Here is a 22,134-nt window from a genome sequence, read left to right on the forward strand (position 1 = left end):
ATGATTGCTGTTGTTTAATGGGTTGGCTTTCTAATTATACAATTTTAGTTTAATTGACAATATATTTATTGTAAATAAAGTAGTATCTATATAGTTTGAAGTTGATATGTTCATCATTCAGATAGAGCTTGTAACTTGATATGTTCTTCATTCAAATAGAGCTTGTAACGAATCATGTCTGCCCAACATCGCAAAATGCCGACAGCATACACTGTTGGCATTTAACATTGCACAAGCATTTCTGGTGAAATGCTTGTGTAATGCCGCCCTCTGCACATTCGCGACCAATCGGCTGCTAGCAGGAGGTGTCAATCATCCTGATTGTATCTGATTGGGATGATTGCAGTCCGCCACCTAAAAGGTGGTGGATGAGTTAAGGAGCAGCGGTCTTACGACCGCTGCTTCTTAATTAATTTTTCCAGCGAGCCGGAAACATTGGGAATAGCAAGCAGCTTCGGCTGCTTGATAAATCTCCCCCTTAGTCTCTTAAAACTACTATCTTTATCTGAATCATGACATTTTAAAATTAATTTTTATGGCCCTATAAAGGCTTTGACCTTCATAACTAGGTATATAAATAGTGCAAGTGCCCAGAGCCTAAAGGTTAATGGTGAAGTTGCTGGGACGTTCAGGCTTCTAGGAAGGCAACAGTATTCAGACAACGGTATATATCTATCCTGCGCTGACCGGTATAGGCTCTCTAAACCAAATGGAGCACCTCATATTTTCTAAAAGTAATTTGGGCAAAAAGGTAGGGAGGTAAAGAGAGTGCTTACAGTCAATACCAAATGGTAGAGTGTATCTGTAAATGTGTGAATACACTGTGAATGCACTGAAAGAAAGGACGTATGGGTACTGTGCATTTATGTTGTTGTTAAAAACAATAAATGACAATATGTGAGAGGAAATCCTTTTAATGTCTATACACCCCAATATGTTCCAATTTGTAGATATATACCAACATTTAATAAACATGACAATGCTATATTAATTCATAAAAAATCCTCATGCTTTTTTTATCAGAAAAGTGCAAATTTATTTATATAAACATGTGTCATAAAATAGCATAAGTATAACTAAAAACATACTGTACGAATGTGCATGGATAAAATGGTTGGCCAACCTAAAAATAAATATAATATAAAATGAAATAAAGTAAAGTAAAGTTGAGGTAGGTCCGTATATAGGGGCCGATTTATCAATGTCTGGCCGACATGATATGCTGTAGCATACGCTGTCGGCATTTAACATTGCACACGCAGTTCTGGTGAACTGCTTGTGCAATGCCACCCTCTGCAGATTTTCGCCCAATTGGCTGCTAGTAGGGGGTGTCAATCAACCGCATCGCATGCGATTGGGTGGATTGATGTCCACAGCCTCAGAGGAGGTGGACGAGTTAAGTAGCAGAGGTTATAAGACCGCTGCTTCTTAACTCCTGTTTCTGGCAAGCCTAAGGGCTCATAAAGAAACAGGGGTATTTGGCCCCATTTGGGCCATGATAAATCGGCCCCATAGTTTTTATAGACAGTTCATCTGTAGAGGTTTATAAGACACATATCGTAGTCCTATTTCCTTCAGTATGTCTGATGTGTTGCACTTACAAGAAGCATTCTAACCTTATTGCATGTCCGTAGGGGCCTTGGGTAAGATGCCAGCCCTCTGCTCTTGTGGTTCAGTGTGTCTCCTTTTTGGGGGGTTTTTGCCGGTCCTGGAGCTTCGATCCGAAAAATCTATGTGATCTTGCAGTTTCTGTTTTGCGGTCACGTGATCAAGCTCTACTGCAAGGCTGTGGTGTCAGAAAAGACACAGTCGTGGTATCCCTGCTCACAGGATTTTCTGCAACGCGTTTCAGCTGATGATTGCAGCCTTTCTCAAGGCACCAGTATTGCACACAAAGGGCCAGATTATGAGCAGATTGCGCTCCACTCAGTAATACCAGCACACAAAAATGTGCTCTGGTATTACAAGTTTGGTGCAATGCGAACGCAACTTTGGCTTCGCATTGCATGGAAGCTTTGCGCTCATGAGAGCGTGCTTCCATGGGCTCCAATGGGAAACTCATTCTCATGACGTCAAACACGGCTGAAAACCTAGCACAGAGAAGGGGGTAAATTGTGCAGTGATGGGCAGCAAAGTGTAAATATAAATGTATATGAATGTACAGTATACATATCCTAAACAAGCAAACAAGCTCACCACAGGGCTTGAAAAGTGAATGTGATGTAAATTTATTTATTGATTACTAGGTATTAGGTTTTACATTGATCCTATATAAACATTAATTATATATTCCATATACATATGCCCTAAATATAAAATGATTCATTTATTGGATTAATTTATTGTGTTAATTTATGTTGTGAGCACATGTATTGGTTAAATTATACTAATTTACCATGTTGTGTTTTTTTCTGATATCGGTCCCTCTGCATTCATGTTTCCTTTGAAGATTTGAATATTATAATATTTTAGTATTCAGGTATTTAAAGGGACATAATACTCATATGCTAAATCACTTGAAACTGATGCAGTATAACTGTAAAAAGCTGACAGGAAAATATCACCTGAACATCTCTATGTAAAAAAGGAAGATATTTTACCTCACAATCTCCTCAGCTCATCAGAGTAAGTCCTGTGTAAAAAGTTATACTTCAGCTGCTGTCCTGCTGCAGGTAAAAAAAAATGAAGAAATGAACTGCAGCCAATAAGCATCAACAGTGCTGAGGTCATAAACTATTTTACTGTGATCTCATTAGATTTGACTTAAAGTGAAAGTCAATCCTAGCTTTGTACAAATGCTAGGATTGACTATTGAAACAAATAAAGGGGGCTTTCATTCAGATAGATTAGATACGTAATGTAGAAAGCTCCTTCATTTGTTTCAACCGATCACAGTTCTTAGCTGCTACAGCAGCCCACAGCTAAAACATTTTTTTGCTGAGAGGTGACGTTTTCACCTCTTAGCCAATAGCCGTGCGGTAAATCTGGCTTGGCGCCCATGGGAGCCGGATTTACCGCACGGCTATTGGCTAAGAGGTGAAAACGTCACCTCTTAGCAAAATCTTTTTTTAACTGTTTGTACAACACTAGGATTGACTTTCACTTTAACTCTCATGAGATTTCATAGTAAACTTCTTTAAATTGAATAGGGGAATAATATGAGTGTGTGTGAGACTCACTCCCTTGCCTGTCCCGGGACAGACATACTAATTTGCTGCTTAAAGTCCTTTGAATGTGAATACTTAGGACATTTTGAGGTAAAATATCTTTCTTTTTTTTATATAGAGATGTTCAGGTTATATTTTCTAGTCAGTTTTTTACAGCTATGCTGCATCACTTTCAAGTGTTTCAACATCTGGGTATCATGACCCTTTAATTATATAAGTAAATATACAACCACATTTTTTTAATATTTACATTCAAGTGTTATATGGTGTGCATTAGCTGTGCCTAGGTCCAAATGGTTTTTAATCAACAGCTCTTTTAAATGATCATGCTGCATGCATCCGCAGTCTATGAATAAGTGCCACTAGAGGGCGTGAAACGCATTAGACAGTTGCACTCTTGGCTGCCTAGACATGCTGTCTTTTCATATTTTTTATTTTTATTTGTACCAATAAAATAATGTTTTGGGTTTTATGCACACTGGTAGTGTGTACATCTTTGTGCCTTTTAGGATTTCTTAGGCGGGCTGATCCACCACTTCATACACACTCCAGGTTAGCACAGCCTGAACATTGGAGATACTCACATACCATGCATGCTGACTTGCCTGGAGCCACGACGTGTGATGCACACATACTCAGATATCCAGACCTCACTTTAAAGGCACTGGTGATATATGGAGTACACAAATTTCCAGACTTCACTTTTATGGGATGTCTGGAAGACATGTACAAACAGATCTGCTGTTTTTCCACAGGATTCAGAGAGCACTAATCAAAAAGGAGGAACTTCCTGGAGTCATTCTGAAGTAATTGACGATTCCAGACTAGTCATCAGAAGCCATCCTGAAGTATGCCTGAAATATTTAAATGAGATGACTCTAGAGGCATTCACTGGCTGTTCATGCTTGTGAAGTAATCAGTAAGGTAATCTACTAATCATTCTGAAGTTATCACCCAGATTAATTTACCTTAGATGATGACTTTACAAGCCTGATGATGTGCAAATGACTTCTAAAGTAGGATGGTCTGTAAAGTAATCCTGTTTGTCTTGGGTGGAGAGAACTTAGATGGAGTCAGTAATTGTTTTCATCATACTATGTTGTTGCTGCAGTACAACATCATTCCTTGCTATGCCAAATAAATGTAGTGTCAAATTTGGTGACATCAAATTTGTCCTATTTAAAAATTTAGAAATCATTGTTACAATGGCGGCCTTCGCTTTGAGTCATGGCAAAAGTGGTTGCTATATATATAAAACTACATGAGGTGGGTGGTACTGCCTTTTCTTCATGTACTTAGCTCATAGAAAAGATTAATTAAAAAGGTAATTGCAGTTCTAAGGGGTTCCAGTAACTACCAAATTGTAGCAACCTTAATCTGCAAGGCGGTTACTGTTGTTACTTTTCCTGGGCTCTACCATGGACAAAAGTGTGAAAATTCAGAATTTAAGCAAACCAGAAAAAGTAATAATGTTAACCACATGGTGTTTCACACCCTTACTATGATGTATATCTTAATTAGCACAATATTTAAAGGGACAGTCTAATTTGTATTGTTTAAAAAGATAGGCAATCCCTTTATTACCCATTCCCTAGTTTTGCATAACCAACACTGTTATATTAATACATTTTTTACCTCTGTGATTACCTTGTATGTAAGTCTCTGCAGGCTGCCCCCTTATCTCAGTGCTCTTTACAAACTTGCATTTAAGCTAATTAGTACTGACTCATGCATAACTCCACAGGACTGAGCACAATGTTATATATATGGCACACATGAACTAGCACTGTCTAACTGGGAAAAGCTTATAAAATGCACTGAGATAAAAGGCGGCCTTCAAGGGCTTAGAAATCAGCATATCTGTCTATCTAGGTTTAGCCTTCAACAAAGAATATCAAAAGAACAAAGCAAATGTTATAATAAAAGTAAATTGGAAAGTTGTTCAAAATTGCATACTGTATCTGAATCATAAAAGTTTAATTTTATGATTCATAAAATGGATTTTACTGTCCCTTTAAAGGGATACTAAACCAATTTTTTTTTTCTTTTATGATTCGGATAGAGCATGCAATTTTAAGCAACTTTCTAATTTATTCCTCTTATTAATTTTTCTTCATTCTCTTGGTATCTTTATTTGAAAAAACAGGAATGAAAGCTTAGGAACCGGACCATTTTTGGTTCAGCACCCTGGATAACGTTTGCTGATTGGTGGCTACATTTAGTCACCAATCAGCAAGCGCTACCCAGGTGCTGAACCTAAAATGGGTCGGCTAATAAGCTATTATTCCTGCTTTTCAAATAAAGATACCATAAGAACAACAACAAATTGATATAGGAGTACATTAGAAGTTGCTTAAAATTGCCTGCTCTGTCTGAATCATGAAAGTTTAATTTTGACTAGACTATCCCTTTAGCTATTTGGTTTTAGTATCCCTTTAAGGTCTAGAACTACCCATGGCAGGAGTTGTTATGGTGAAGGTGTGTGAACAAAGAGGAAGAGAAAGTTTGACTACAATCAGAGGACAATATTGATAAAAAAAAATTCTTTACAACTGTGTAGCTTTTTTGTTCCACGTTTTACATTGGTTTCTTTCTTTAATGTTACTGCAAATGCTCATACAGCCGCTATTAACCTAAAAACTATTCTAGCATCTGAAGCATCACTAAAAAAGCGTGCTTAACATATGCTGCTTAGGGCAAGTGACCTAAAAGAAACAAGCTGATCACCTTCCTCTCAGCATCTTCATTTCTGAAACTCATAGCTCTAAACATAAAAGACTTGTCAAACCCAAAGGGCAACATGCACTTAATCTAAATTCAATGTGATGCCATCTTACATATGATGAAAAGTCTGGAGTCCATCCCAGGAGGCTGCCTCTGGAATATGTGTATTTCCTAGCAACATCCCTTTTATAATTCTGTCAGTAATAGTGAAGGTTCTGTATTAACTAAAGGGAATCAGAAAGGGCAATATGATGTCTTACAGTCTCTGTGCTCTTTAGATCCTATATAAATACATCAATGACTTAGATCTGACATCACAGATCTTACTAGGAAATAAAGCCTCAGTATCTCCAATTTACTTAATCTTCTTATCCAGGTTTTAATGTGCCGATGCGGAAATTTACATTTGACTGCAAAAATGCTTAGCTGAACAGCTATATTCAGCCTCTTAAAACCTATATATATTTCTTTCTCTTGTGTTACAGGCAAATAGATTTATGCTCCGTGCTACACAACCATATGCCGATATTTATGTGAAATAAATCATTCTGTTCTTATCATTTTAAAAAATAAATAAATGTTAATCAGAGACCGTTACAGATCGGCACAGAAAAAGCAAAATGTAGGAAGAATTAGTTTGCAAAAAAAAATAAAAAAATTGAAAATTTCTATATGATGTTTTAAAGTTTTTCTGTTAAATGAATAGAAAATAATAACAATAGTGCATGTATTTGTGCATTAGAGCATCCCCATTATGGGCAGATTACAAGTGAGACGCTAACATTTTTTGCGCAAGTGATCGTTGGCGCGCATGTTAAATTGCACTCATATTACGAGTTGAAAGTAAATGCGATCAATTAAGCACAACAGCGATTTACTCTAGAAGGATTGCCGTATCCTCAGAGCTGTGGTTAACTGTTTTGCGAAAATAAAAAGTGTCACAAAACACATCAAAAATACATTTCAAAGTACAGTTACACTCCTAATAACACTAATAAAAAATATTAAACAAAATATTGCACAAAAACGTTATAGGGGCTCAAAGATATGAGATCTCTGTGATTACCTTATATCTAAGTCTCTGCAGACTACAATATTTATATTTTCAATGTTGGTTTCCTCATATTTGAATATGCAATCGGGCTTGCGCATTTTGGAAAATGCGATCAAGCTTGGGCATATGAAAATATGTGATCGTTTCTGCACAAGAGTGGGGTGTTAGGGTTTTATCTACTTTTTTTCCCCCAATGACTTCTATGGGGGGAATAGGTTATCATTTGTGCGACAGTCTAATTGTGCTAGAAGTAAGCTGCTTGCACGCGTTTGGTTAGTGTGAGAGAGATAACTTTTTATTTTCAACTCATAAACCCAGTGCAACCCGACAAGCTAAAAAAGTTTACTTCTAGCAAAATTAGCCCTCAGCTCAACTTGTAATCTGTCCCTATATTGTTAATTTTTTAAAGGAAAAATAAGAAAGTAAACAAAAATAGAGGGAATCTAAGGTTAAGGTACACAATAATGTAAAAACATTATTTGTTGATATATATTAAAAGTATATAGGTAGAAATCCCCAAATTTGAAATTCAAAAATCCAGATTTTTTTTTTTTAAATCAAATTATTTAAAAATACCATGTTGCCCCTCCAATAAGACACATTCTTCTATGTCTGCATCTTTGGTTTGGTTTCTGTGTTCTAAAATGCAAATGACAGTCTATATTTATTTAAAAAAAAAAATAACTTTTGGATTACAGTACTGTACTATAGTTATGATAATACTGTGTATTCAAATGTATTAAAAATTATATATACAACTACCTTAAGGTTGCATGTATAAGCTATATTATGTAATAAATATTGTCGTAATAAGATATTGTTATTTACACTTCGTCTCCTCTCCAAGCTGTCCCATTTGCAAATATACAAATATTCCAAAATCGAAACCTTTATAGTACCAAGCATGTTGTACCTGCATATCCAAAAATGCTCAGAACATTTTAAATTATAATTAAAAAAACGTTATTAGGGTTTTGTATTCCTTTATATGTATTTATATGTATTTTTGCCATTATTTATCAGACACATTAATTACATACATACTTTTATGTATATTTATTTAATTATGCCTTAAGATATTTAAATATTTGTAATACCTCATCCAGAGGTTAGAAGCGTTATTACTTTACCTATAGCCAAAAATAATATTCTATTATGTATTCAGTTAACTAGAGAGAGAGAAGTTTTTAGTCAGTTTTTAAAAATATTTAAGCATAAGAGTATCAGGGATTTGCAGTCACAGCAGCATAAAAACAATATTTTTTTTGTAAGCTCAGTAAAAAGATTACATTTATATAATGTATCATGTCCAAGTAAAGATATAAATGATTCTGACTTTTATGCATTTGACTAAAACTTACATTGTGGCTTTGGTGAACATTTTTTGTTAATGTTTGTTAATTTTTCATAAACATATATTAGTTTTTCTCTTTATTTTATTTTTTTACATAGTAAGAAAAGTAGAGAAAGAGTGATAGCATTTTACCCTTGGGGGGCAATTTATTATTGCCTGGCGAACATGATACGCTGCAGCCTATCATGTCCGCCAGACATCGCTGAATGCGGACAGCATACGCTGTCTGCATTCAGCATTGCACAAGCAGTTCTGGTAAACTGCTTGTGCAATGCCGCCCCCTGCAGATTCGCAGCCAATAGGCCGCTAGCAGGGGGTGTCAATCAACCCAATCGTGTAGGATAAAGTTGATTGCTGTACACCGCTCAGAGGCAGCGGATACAGTTACGGAGCAGCGGTCTTAAGACCGCTGCTTCATAACTGCTGTTTCCGGCGAGCCTGAAGGCTCGCGCAGAAACAGGGCAAGACGGCCATATTCGGGGGTTGTTAAATCGGCCCCTTAATTTTGATTCTTAAAGAGACATTATACACTAGATTTTTCTTTGCATAAATGTTTTGTAGATGATCCATTTATATAGTCCATACAGCTTTTTTTTTTTTTTTTAAACTGCATAGTTTTGCTTATTTTTAAATAACATTGCGCTGATTTTCAGACTCCTAACCAAGCCCCAAAGTTTTAGAAGTATACTGTGGTCTACCTACTCCAGATTGCTCCTGTTTGTGTAAAGAGTATTTTCATATACAGAGGAAGGGGGAGGGGGGTGTCTTTTCTTTTTTGCTATACAGCCACTTTCTGTTGGTGTTTCAGCTATCCTGTTCAACAGATCTAAACTGGGAGCTTCTAAGAAAGTTTTTATATCAGTATCTGTGCATATTATTCTTTATAGTAGTGTCTATTACATGCAGTTATGTGAAAATTGGTGTCTACTGTCCCTTTAAAGTTGCATGTTTTCCCTTACTTTGATCCTAATTTGGAATGAGCAAATATCCAACTCAGGCCTAGGGGCCCATTTAGCAAGCTCCGGATGGAGCTTGAGGGCCCGTGTTTCTAGCGAGCCTGCAGGCTCGCCAGAAACAGCAGTTATGAAGCAGCGGTCTAAAGGCCGCTGCTCCATAACCTGTCCGCCTGCTCTGAGCAGGCGGGCACACATCGCCGAAAATCAACCCGATCGAGTACGAATGGGTTGATTGACACCTCCCTGCTGGCGGCTGATTGGCCGCGAATCTGCAGGGGGCGGTGTTCAGGTGCAATGCTGAATACGGAGATCGTATTGCTCTCTGCATTCAGCGAGGTCTGGCTGACCTGATCAGCACTGATGGATCAGGTCCGCCAGACCTTTGATAAATATCCCCCCTAGTTTCCACTGAGGTGATAAAGTTTGGAAACTTATGGTAAAAACATTTATCTCCATTAAAGTCTATGGTGATTTTTCATGTTAAAACCAGTTTCCAAGCTTTACCACCTCAATGGAAACTAGGACTCAGTATTCGAATTTACAAAGCTTGAAGAAGATTTACACCCAATAAAATATTCTTAGGATAAAGGTGTTGCTACGATCGGAAACAATGCTTTATATTCAAGATAGATAAGTGCAGATTAAATACAGATTAATCTCTTCTTTTATCATACCATATAGGAATTACCTGATTTTATATCATTTATATACTAAGAAATGGCAAGATTCACCCAATATATTTAAACCACTGTACGAGTAATCACTAGTTTGTCTATCTAACTCGCATAAAAAAAATCCAACATAATAATCAATAAATTTAAACTTTAAATCCCCAAATTATGAATTCCAAAATCCAGACTTTTCATTAATATTAAAAAATAGCAATTATTAAATTATTTAAAAATATAATTTTCCCTGTAAGTAAATCTTCTCTGTCTGCATCTTTTGATCGACTTCTGTGTTCTAAAATGCAAATGATAATCTATTTAAAACAACTTTTACCTTTCTGATTACAGTACTGTACTATCTTTCTGATGGTACTATGTATACAAAAGTATTAAAAATGATATAAAACTACCTTTAGGTGTCATGTACTGTATAAGATGTATTATGACAAGTAATTTGTTGGCGCTATACAAATAACCGATAATAATAATAATAATGACAAGTAAATATTACCTAAATGACATAAGATATTGCTGTATATACTCGATTCAATCCCGTCTCTAAGCTGTCCCATTTTTTAGATGCAAATATACAACTATACTAAAATAAAAACTATTCCAAAATCCAAGCTGTTTCTGGTCTCAAACTATTTGGATAAATTGATTTGTATATGTATTTTTCTGTCCCTCCTATTTGCACTTATAAGTTCGATATAATTACATTTTTTTTATTTGTTTTTAGGAATCTTGGTAAATCTGGCCTGAGAGTATCATGCTTAGGACTTGGTAAGTATACAGAATTGTGAGAGGATTATGAGCTCTAATATTTATTGGCTAAAAGACAGATCATTTTAATGTAATTTCAGAATTGTTTTTTTTATTTCTTCAAATAATTTCTACTTCTGTTTTATTCTTCAGTTATATTGAATAGACAGTTTTATTTAAAGGGACAGTCTACACCAGAATTTTTATTGTTTAAAAAGATAGATAATCCCTTTATTACCCATTCCCTAGTTTTGCACAACTAACACAGTTATATAAATACACTTTTTACCTCTGTGATTACTTTGTATCTAAGCCTCTACAAACTGCCCCCTGATTTCAGATCTTTTGACAGACATCCATTTTAGCCAATCAGAGCTGGCTCACCTGAACTCCACGTGAATGAGCACAGTGTTATCAATATGACACACATGAACTAACACCCTCTAGTGGTGAAACACTGTCAAAATTCCCTTAGAGAAGAGAAGGCCTTTAAGGGCTTAGCAATTAACATATGAACCTCCTAGGTTTAGCTTTCAACTAAGAATACCAAAAGAACAAAGCAAAATTGGTGATAAAAGTAAATTGGAAAATTGTTTAAAATTACATTCTCTATCTGAACCATGAAAGTTTATTTTGGACTAGACTATTAAAATGAGTTTTAGTATAGAATATAAATATGTATATATTTTATAAATGTCACACTTGATTGTAATTTTCAGAAATGATTGCTTAAAACAATTGTGAATTGCATCAAGCATTGAATTAAAATTCCAAATTGTGCTTATAAAATAATCTAATAACTAAAAAGTTTAAAATTACCCTAATAAAAATACTCTGTTTTTCTTTTTTTTCATGAAGATGTATTTATGTGCTCTTGGAAGATCTGAATTGAATTAATACAGTTAATGTTTAATATTATATACAGCAGAGGGATATTAAAAATAAAAATGTGCTAATAGAACCTTATATGAATACCATACAGAGCAAGGAAATTATGAAAAGGTCAAAAGTCCTTTATAAGGGATATCTCCATGAACAAGCTATGATGATATAGCGAAATGTACGTCAGAGATATTGTTACAGACTGTTCACAAGGAAGGGTATATTTCAGGGGCGTATTAAGGCATAGGCCAACGAGGCCGGTGCCTAGGGCAGCAGATTTTTAAGGGGCAGCAGAATTTTGAGTCCCTAGGGCCACTCTACTGAACTCAGGGCCGGGTGGCTAAATCAACCAATTACAAATGACTTAAACGGCTGGCCCGGCTATTGCTATCCTATGGGATTGTATGTGGGTGCGCATGATGTGGTGACAGTGGAGGCGGAGCTCACTTGCGCAGCCTGGCCTGGACTGAGAGGGAATGCGGTATTCTTCCTGGCTCCACCGCATGATTGTGACTCACACAGACTACACAGTGCAGTGTGCACTACAACGTGACCACTGTGAAACAGCATATGCCTTTCTCCCTTCAATACATATTCATTAGACATTAAAATACTTAAACGGATTAGTCACTAAATACTTACAAACTATCATACAGTGAAGGATATTTTTTTCTGATATAAACTAATGATGGCCGAATGTGTTTATATCCAAATTCGAATGTTAGAACGAATGTTATTGTAGAAATTCGATTTTAAATAATAGAATGTTGATAAGAACGAATATTCTTAAAAATTCGATTTTTGAATGTTATTTACAGTTTTCAAATGTCACATTTGAATTCGAATGTCACATTTGAATTCGAATGTTACATTCGAATATCACATTCGAATTTGAATATTATATTTATAAAACACAATTGTAGACTAGAAACACTATTTCGAATGTCACATTCAAATCGAATGTCACATTCGAATATTACATTTATAAAACACAATTGTAGACTAGAAGCACTATTTCGAATATCACATTCAAATCGAATGTCACATTCAAATATTACATTTATAAAACACAATTGTAGACTAGAAACACTATTTCGAATGTCACATTTGAATCGAATATCACATTTGAATCGAATATCACATTTAAAACACAGTATTAGACTAGAAATACTATTTCAAATGCGAATGTGACATTCAAATTCGAATGTAGCATTCAAATTTGAATATTACATTTATTAAACACAGTTGTAGACTAGAAATACTATTTCAAATTCGAATGTCACATTCGAATTCGAATATTACATTTCGAAATTGAATGAATACATAGCTAAACATTCTATTATTCGAACGAATATTTTCAAATTTTATTGAAAAATTTGAAAATGAAAATTCGAAAATAGAATGTTAGAATGTTATATAAACATTCGAAATTCGATTAGAACGAATGTATCAAAATTTGTTTTAAATTTCGAATTTTTAGAAACATTCGCCCATCCCAAACACTTTAATCATCTGACTTGCAAAATAATGTCTTAATAAATATATATATATATATATATATATATATATATATATATATATATATATATATATATATATATATATATATATATATATATGTGTATATATATATATATATATGTGTATATATATATATGTGTGTGTGACCAGAGTGAATGCAAACCCTGGCAAACATCTACTTAAAAAGACATTTTTTTTTTTATTTTTTTTTTTACACCCTGCCCCCAAAATATTATGTCTAAAAAAAAGGCCTTAAACCTGGGGTGGGGGGGGGGGGGGGGCAGCAGAATTTTGAGTGCCTAGGGCAGCACAAAACCTAAATACGCCCCTGGTATATTTACTTCACGGGTATATTTACTTTCACTGTGTGGAGATCCATGTTGTCCTGTTTAAATAGACTATCACACATTATAGTGTTTAGATCTGTTAGGTGCTACACACCCAAAGTGATCACTAAGGGCCAGATTATGATTGGCGTGTTAGCAGTTACACACAAGCGAAAAAGAGTTTATCACGAGGGTTTGCGCACGTCAGGATTTATGCTCATTGTACAAGTTAAAATTAAACATGATCGCTTGAACGCAATTGAAATTACCACGCATCAAATAAGCCTAACCTTAGACCTCTGGTTATCTCACAAAACACATCAAAATACATGTAAAAGTACACTTACACTCATAATAATACAATCTAATACAAATTATAAAAAAAATTACAAAAAAGTGTTAGAAAAAAAATAGCAGACAAAGGGCTTTAAACATGTCTTTGTATGTATTTGTATATCTATCTATCTAACTATATATGTATATGTGTGTACATATATACTGTATTTAAATATTTATATATGTATATATACACACATATAAACACATAAAAACATACGGCTAGATTTAGAGTTTTTTCGGTAACGACCCGCGTAGCTAATGCTGGCTTTTTTTCCCCGCACCTTTTAAATACCGCTGGTATTTAGAGTTCACAGAAGGGCTGCGTTAGGCTCTACAAAGGGAGCGTATAGCATATTTACCGCCACTGCAACTCTCAATACCAGCGGTGCTTACGGACGCGGCCAGCTTCAAAAACGTGCTCGTGCACGATTCCCCCATAGGAAACAATGGGGCTGTTTGAGCTGAAAAAAAACCTAACACCTGCAAAAAAGCAGCGTTCAGCTCCTAACGCAGCCCCATTGTTTTCTATGGGGAAACACTTCCTATGTCTGCACCTAACACCCTAACATGTACCCCAAGTCTAAACACCCCTAACCTTACACTTATTAACACCTAATCTGCCACCCCCACTATCGCTGACCCCTGCATATACTTTTTAACCCCTAATCTGCTGCTCCGAACACCGCCGCAACCTACGTTATCCCTATGTACCCCTAATCTGCTGCCCCTAACACCGCCGACCCCTATATTATATTTATTAACCCCTAATCTGCCCCCCACAACGTCGCCGCCAGCTACCTACAATAATTAACCCCTAATCTGCTTACAGGACCTCACCGCTACTATAAAAAAGTTATTAACCCCTAATCCGCCTCACTCCCGCCTCAATAACCCTATAATAAATAGTATTAACCCCTAATCTGCCCTCCCTAACATCGCCGACACCGAACTTCAAGTATTAACCCCTAATCTGCCGACCGGACCTCACCGCTACTATAATAAATGTATTAACCCCTAAAGCTAAGTCTAACCTTAACCCTAACACCCCCTTAACTTAAATATAATTTAAATCTAACGAAATAAATTAACTCTTATTAAATAAATTATTCCTATTTAAAGCTAAATACTTACCTGTAAAATAAACCCTAATATAGCTACAATATAAATTATAATTATATTGTAGCTATTTTAGGATTAATATTTATTTTACAGGCAACTTTGTAATTATTTTAACCAGGTACAATAGCTATTAAATAGTTAAGAACTATGTAATAGCTACCTAGTTAAAATAATTACAAAATTACCTGTAAAATAAATCCTAACCTAAGTTACAATTAAACCTAACACTACACTATCATTAAATAAATTAAATAAAATACCTACAATTATCTACAATTAAATCTAACACTACACTATCAATAAATTAATTAAATACAAATACCTACAAATAAATACAATTAAATAAACTAACTAAAGTACAAAAAATAAAAAAGAACTAAGTTACAAAAAAATAAAAAAATATTTACATTAGAAAAATATTACAACAATTTAAGCTAATTACACCTACTCTAAGCCCCCTAATAAAATAACAAAGACCCCCAAAATAAAAAAATGCCCTACCCTATTCTAAAATGAAAATAGAAAAGCTATTTTACCTTACCAGCCCTTAAAAGGGCCCTTCAGCTCTTTTGCCTGTAAAAAAAAAAAAAAAAAACAATACCCCCCCAACATTACAACCCACCACCCACATACCCCTAATCTAACCCAAACCCCCCTTAAATAAACCTAACACTAAGCCCCTGAAGATCTCCTGTTCGGAACAGCCAATAGAATGCGAGCTCAATCTGACTGGCTGATCCAATCAGCCAATCGGATTGAACTTGAATCTGATTGGCTGATTCCATCAGCCAATCAGAATTTTTCTACCTTAATTCCGATTGGCTGATAGAATCCTATCAGCCAATCGGAATTCGAGGGACGCCATCTTGGATGTCGTCCCTTAAAGGAACCTTCATTCTGTTTTAGGACGTTGGAACAAGAGGATGGATCCGCGCTGGAGGTCTTCAAGATGGAGCCGCTCATCATCGGATGGAAGAACATAGAAGATGCGGCTTGGATGAAGATGTTTGCCGGTCCGGATCTACTCTTCTGCCCGGATAGGATGAAGACTTCTGCCCGAAGATGGAATTCTTCAGCCGCCGCTTGGATCCAGACATCAGACGGAGGATGGACGTCACTCTTGAGCCCCCGCTTGGGCTTGGATGAAGACTTCAGAGGCTCTTCTGGACCAATCGGTGAACCCGATGTGGTGAAGACAAGGTAGGGAGATCTTCAGGGGCTTAGTGTTAGGTTTATTTAAGGGGGGTTTGGGTTAGATTAGGGGTATGTGGGTGGTGGGTTGTAATGATGGGGGGGGTATTGTATGGTTTTTTTTACAGGCAAAAGAGCTGAATTCTTTGGGGCATGCCCTGCAAAGGGCCCTTTTAAGGGCTGGTAAGGTAAAAGACCTTTTCTATTTTAGTTTTAGAATAGGGTAGGGCATTTTTTTATTTTGGGGGTCTTTGTTATTTTATTAGGGGGCTTAGAGTAGGTGTAATTAGCTTAAAATTGTTGTAATATTTTTCTAATGTTTGTAAATATTTTTTTATTTTTTGTAACTTAGTTCTTTTTTATTTTTTGTACTTTAGTTAGTTTATTTAATTGTATTTATTTGTAGGTATTTGCATTTAATTAATTTATTGATAGTGTAGTGTTAGATTTAATTTTAGATAATTGTAGGTATTTTATTTAATTAATTAATTTATTGATAGTGTAGTGTTAGGTTTAATTGTAACTTAGGTTAGGATTTATTTTACAGGTAATTTTGTAATTATTTTAACTAGGTAGCTATTAAATAGTTCTTAACTATTTAATAGCTATTGTACCTGGTTAAAATAATTACAAAGGTGCCTGTAAAATAAATATTAATCCTAAAATAGCTACAATATAATTATAATTTATATTGTAGCTATATTAGGGTTTATTTTACAGGTAAGTATTTAGCTTTAAATAGGAATAATTTATTTAATAAGAGTTAATTTATTTCGTTAGATTTAAATTATATTTAACTTAGGGGGGTGTTAGTGTTAGGGTTAGACTTAGCTTTAGGGGTTAATACATTTATTATAGTAGCGGTGAGGTCCGGTCGGCAGATTAGGGGTTAATACTTGAAGTTAGGTGTCGGCGATGTTAGGGAGGGCAGATTAGGGGTTAATACTATTTCTTATAGGGTTATTGAGGCGGGAGTGAGGCGGATTAGGGGTTAATAACTTTATTATAGTAGCGGTGAGGTCCGGTCGGCAGATTAGGGGTTAATAATTGTAGGTAGGTGTCGGCAATGTTAGGGAGGGCAGATTAGGGGTTAATACTATTTATTATAGGGTTATTGAGGCGGGAGTGAGGCGGATTAGGGGTTAATACATTTATTATAGTGGCGGTGAGGTCCGGTCCGCAGATTAGGGGTTAATAATTGTAGGTAGGTGGAGGCGACATTGGGGGCAGCAGATTAGGGGTTAATAAATATAATATAGGGGTCGGCGGTGTTATGGGCAGCAGATTAGGGGTTCATAGGGATAACGTAGGTGGCGGCGGTGTGTGGTCGACAGATTAGGGGTTAAAACATTTTAATAGAGTGGCGGCGATGTGGGGGGACCTCGGTTTAGGGGTACATAGGTAGTTTATGGGTGTTAGTGTACTTTAGAGCACAGGAGTTAAGAGCTTTATGAACCGGCGTTAGCCCATAAAGCTCTTAACTCCTGACTTTTTTCTGCGGCTGGAGTTTTGTCTTTAGATTTCTAACGCTCACTTCAGCCAAGACTCTAAATACCGGCGTTAGAAAGATCCCATTGAAAAGATAGGATACGCAAATGGCGTAGGGGGATCTGCGGTATGGAAAAGTCGCGGCTGGAAAGTGAGCGTTAGACCCTTTCCTGACTGACTCTAAATACCAGCGGTAGCCCAAATCCAGTGTTAGGAGCCTCTAACGCTGGTTTTGACGGCTAATGCCAAACTCTAAATCTAGGCGATATTCTTCTATGTAAAGAACATTTGGATTGTGAAATATTCATATTTCCATGTCAGGTTAGCGCACTTGAGAATATATGATCGGGTTTGCGCGTGAGTAGAGTGTTCGTTTTTCCCCCCACTTTTTTTGCTCCTCCAGTGACTTCTATGGGGGAATACGTTATTGTGCATGCAAGTTCATCTTTTAACGGTCGTCGGGTTAGCATGCGAGCGATAACCTTTTTCTTTTAACTTGTAATACAAGCGCAACCCGCTGAGTCTTAAAACCAGACTTCTAGCGCAGTTAATGCTCTGTATCACGTGAGTAGAACGGCTTAGATGTGAAGTTTGTGACTATATATTGTATACATATTCACACTATGGTTTTACTTCTCTCTTCTCTTCAAGGAATTGTGGAGTGTCTGTAATAAAGGTTGCCTTTATACCATATAAAGGACTTTTCAGCTTGTCATAATTTATTTGGTGGATGGTATTCATATCAGGTTCTATTATCACATTTTTATTGTTTTTTATTTATCATGTTTGATTGTGTTTGAAGCACTATATTGTGAAACACTTTTATCTACTTTGGCACGATTTATCATGCCTCGCATGCACCTGTTTCCGTGCGAGCCTTCAGGAGTTAAGAAGCAGCAATCTTAAGACCGCTACTCCTTAACTCGTCCACTACCTCTGAGGTGGCAGACAGTAATCAGCCCAATCAGATATGATCGGGTTGATTGACACCCCCTGCTAGCGACTGATTGGCGGCGAATGTGCAGGGGGCTGCATTGCACAATCATTTCACTAGAAATGCTTATGCAATGATAAATGTCGACAGCGCACATTGTTAAATCTACCCCTATGACTATACATTTCTACAAATAATAGACAGTTCATTATAATTTAATTTGTGTTTTTTATCAAATGAAAAAAAAATCACAATATACTCAAATTAAATTAAAAAACAATTTATCAAAATGTGTGCAATTAAATAAAAGTTACTTATTGGAATCATTTATCACCAAATTTATATGAGTGTAGGATGTTATCTGAAAATTAGTAAACATGTGAGGTAAATATGAAAATACACTGAATTGAAAAAAAGTGAATTGAAGCCTACATAACACTCTTGTATATAATAACATACTCATTGTTCTAATATACAAATTAAATAAAGATATGGCCCTAAGATTGTAGTCTCATTTTTTAATTACTAATATACAATAAAGAGCAATCTATTTCAATGTTGTTATATTTTTAAATTGCATTTTATTTAAAATAAAATACAGAGTTGTTAATATGAGTTTTCTAATCTTTTCATACATGTTAGGAGGGTGCTAAAATGGATTTTACAAACTTTTAAATGCACCTTCATAAATTTAACAAGTCTTTAAAGGGACATTCTAGCCCAAATTGAAATGCACATCAATGCAATTAACTTTTGAGCAGAAGCACATGTATTAGCACATGTATTACACATGTATTAGAAAAAATGCTTCTAGTAAAAGCTATGCATATCCAAATATGCTTTACACGTTAGCATTATTAAAAATATGTCTATTTAGAGAGCTGGCAGAGATTTGCGTCATGTAAATCAAGTTGTCGACAAGACAATACAAGACACCGTCAGCTCTCTGAGTAGACACACTGTTTAAATGTTTATGCATGATGCATATTTGGATATGCTTCATGTGTGCATGCACAGTAAAACCTATAATTTAAAACAGAGCTAGCATTTACTAGAAACATTTTTACAATACAAGTATATTGCAAAAATGCTTCTATTCAACAGTGAAATGCACTGATGTACATTTCAATTTTGGCTGGAATGCCCCTTTAATGTTATAACTAAACCAAACCTAAATATCCAAATATACACAGAGATATACACATTCAGTCAACATAGTTAAATGATGGGAAGACAAATAAAACACTGGAGGGATGGATATAGCATATAGGCCTTTGGTTTTATAACATTGATGTAGGATACAGTATGTGGAAGCAGTGGTGTCACTAGGGTTGGTGTCACCCGGTGTGTTAAGTTATGGTGTCAACCCCCCACCCCCCAGTTATGTTGGGGGTTTTTTACTGCAAGAAGAGGATTTCATAGAAAAAGCAAACTTCTCCAATGGACAGAAAGCAGACACACACAAACACAAAAACACAGGCACAAACACATACAAATACTCAGACACACACACACTCAGACACACATAAAAACACACTCAGATGCACACACAAACACTCAGAAACACACTCAGAGACACACACACAAAAACACTTAGGCACAAACACTTAGACACACACACACAACAAAACTCAGACACACACAAAAACAATCAGGCACACACAAACACTCAGACACATACACATATAAAATATATAAACTGCACTGCATTAATTATAAAGCTCATGCCTAGAGCTGCTCCCTGGTTCAGCAGAGCATCAAATAAAAGATAAACAGTGCACTCTAAAAATATATCACTAAAGAAAAGGTTTAGGCGTGCAAACTTTGATTTTGAAATTCTGCTCTCTGACTCTGTTCCAAGTCTGTCAGTGCACAGCCCCGGGCCGCATGCCTACCGCTTCTTATGGCCAATCACCTCTGCACTCTGCCCATCCCAAGACCCCTGCCCGCCCTCCCCTCCTACCTTTTCAGTGTGCACTTAGTGTACCGTAACCGTATCGGTCTGGTGGGCATCATACGTGGCTCCTTTACTTTAGAGACAGTGTCAGACAGTCAGGTCAGGTGTCAGGCAGGTGCCAGGCATTCCGGCAGGTGCCAGGCATTCCCCTCACGATTTTCCGATTCACGTTTAGGGAGACAGAACAGCAGTGAGTGACTCCACTGCTCCATACGTCACTAAGCAGTGAGCACAGATAGTCAGGAAGGTTTAGGCTAGCAGCGCAACTTCGCATGCCCCACGGCACGCCCACAACATTCATAGTGAAATTTGGTAGGGGAGCAGGGCCGGATTGGGAAATCAGAGCAGCCCTGGAAATTTGAAAGGCCCGGCCCAGCCCCGCCCCTCCAGCTCAGCCATGCCCCCTTCCCGCTCATGGCCCAATATGGCCCTGATAACTCCGTGCCAGTACTATAGTAAACAGTTCCCTTGTGAATATGGTCACCGTGCCAATAACAAAGCTGCGCTGCAACCTGCATAATGATTTATATGTACCGTATGTCACAAATACAGATATATATATACTGATGATAAAGCCATATAAAGCCTTATTAATACTATTTCACACCTCAGCTACAACCCCCAAATCTCTAGCTAATAGAACATTCTTATAAGACCACTCCACTGTACACAAAACTAAGCACAGCAGTTGTCATATACAGTCACTTACCTGTCCCAAACTCTAACAAGTCGCCAGCACCACAAGAGTTAGCTAGTCCAGAATCCAGATCAAAAGCCCCATGTCCCCTCCAGCCCCCTGAGCCCGTGATCAAGGAGCTGACTCTGGAACAACTGTGATGGATGATGGGGGCCGGGGTGGGGAGCCATCCGAGCAAGTATGTGGGTGGGGGAGCCAGGGTCAAAAAAGTAAAGGCACTGCTAAGTTGCTGTCCTGTGGTGTGGTGGCCTGCTGCAACTGTACTAACTGTCCTGACACAGCCGCTCTCAGGCTGAGCTCCCGCCACTATCTATGTCACGTGATGAGAACGAGTCAGTCAACTCACTTGTGACGTCATGTAAGCCGCTGGCACACCCCACCTGACCCGGCCCACATATGATTCCTGAGTCCTCAGACTCCTCCCTGGCCCAGTGTGGCCCTGGCTCTCGGACTGTGTACACTGCTGTGACAGAGACTGAGACTGTGACTGTCTGTGTGAGTGACAGACACAGACTCGGTCACAGTGTCTGGGTGAATGATTCGCTTTATAATTTGGCTTATTGCCTGGCTAAGTGAGTTACTACTAGTTGCAGTGTTGCGGTAAGGTCTTAAGTAATAGCGGTTAACTAACTTTTGCGGAGGCAGCAGAGAGGGGGTTAAGGTTATAAGTACTTATAAGTTTAACTTTTACTAGACTAGACTAGACTAGACACAGAGTGCTGCAGCCTTAGTGGGGACTAAATCTAAGTCAGCGTAACAGGGACTGATTACAATACCGGCCTCAATATCGCAACAAGCGAGCAAAAATATAATTTATACAGCATCAGCCAGCCAGCCAGCTAAGCTGCCGGCCGGCGGCCCACCGGGATTTTTCCCGGTATCCCGACTGCCCAATCCGGCCCTGCAGGGGAGGAGCAAAGTACAAACAAGCAAAAGCAGCCAGGAAAACTATTTGTGGAAATTGCGGCGCAGGCTCAAGGGGCAAAAAAAATAAG

At 36.9% G+C, this 22,134-nt stretch overlaps 1 protein-coding gene across 1 annotated transcript in view; it reads left to right on the forward strand.

Moving 5' to 3' along the window:
- Positions 1-22,134, forward strand: part of KCNAB1 (potassium voltage-gated channel subfamily A regulatory beta subunit 1) — a 427,823-nt gene that overhangs the window by 118,434 nt on the left and 287,255 nt on the right. Inside the window, exon 2 of the mRNA XM_053710077.1 lies at positions 10,663-10,706. Coding sequence (XP_053566052.1) covers positions 10,663-10,706 — 44 coding nt within the window. The remainder of the gene's footprint in view (positions 1-10,662; positions 10,707-22,134) is intronic.

This window comes from Bombina bombina, chromosome 4 (assembly GCF_027579735.1).
Source record: "Bombina bombina isolate aBomBom1 chromosome 4, aBomBom1.pri, whole genome shotgun sequence".
Lineage (NCBI taxonomy): Eukaryota > Metazoa > Chordata > Amphibia > Anura > Bombinatoridae > Bombina > Bombina bombina.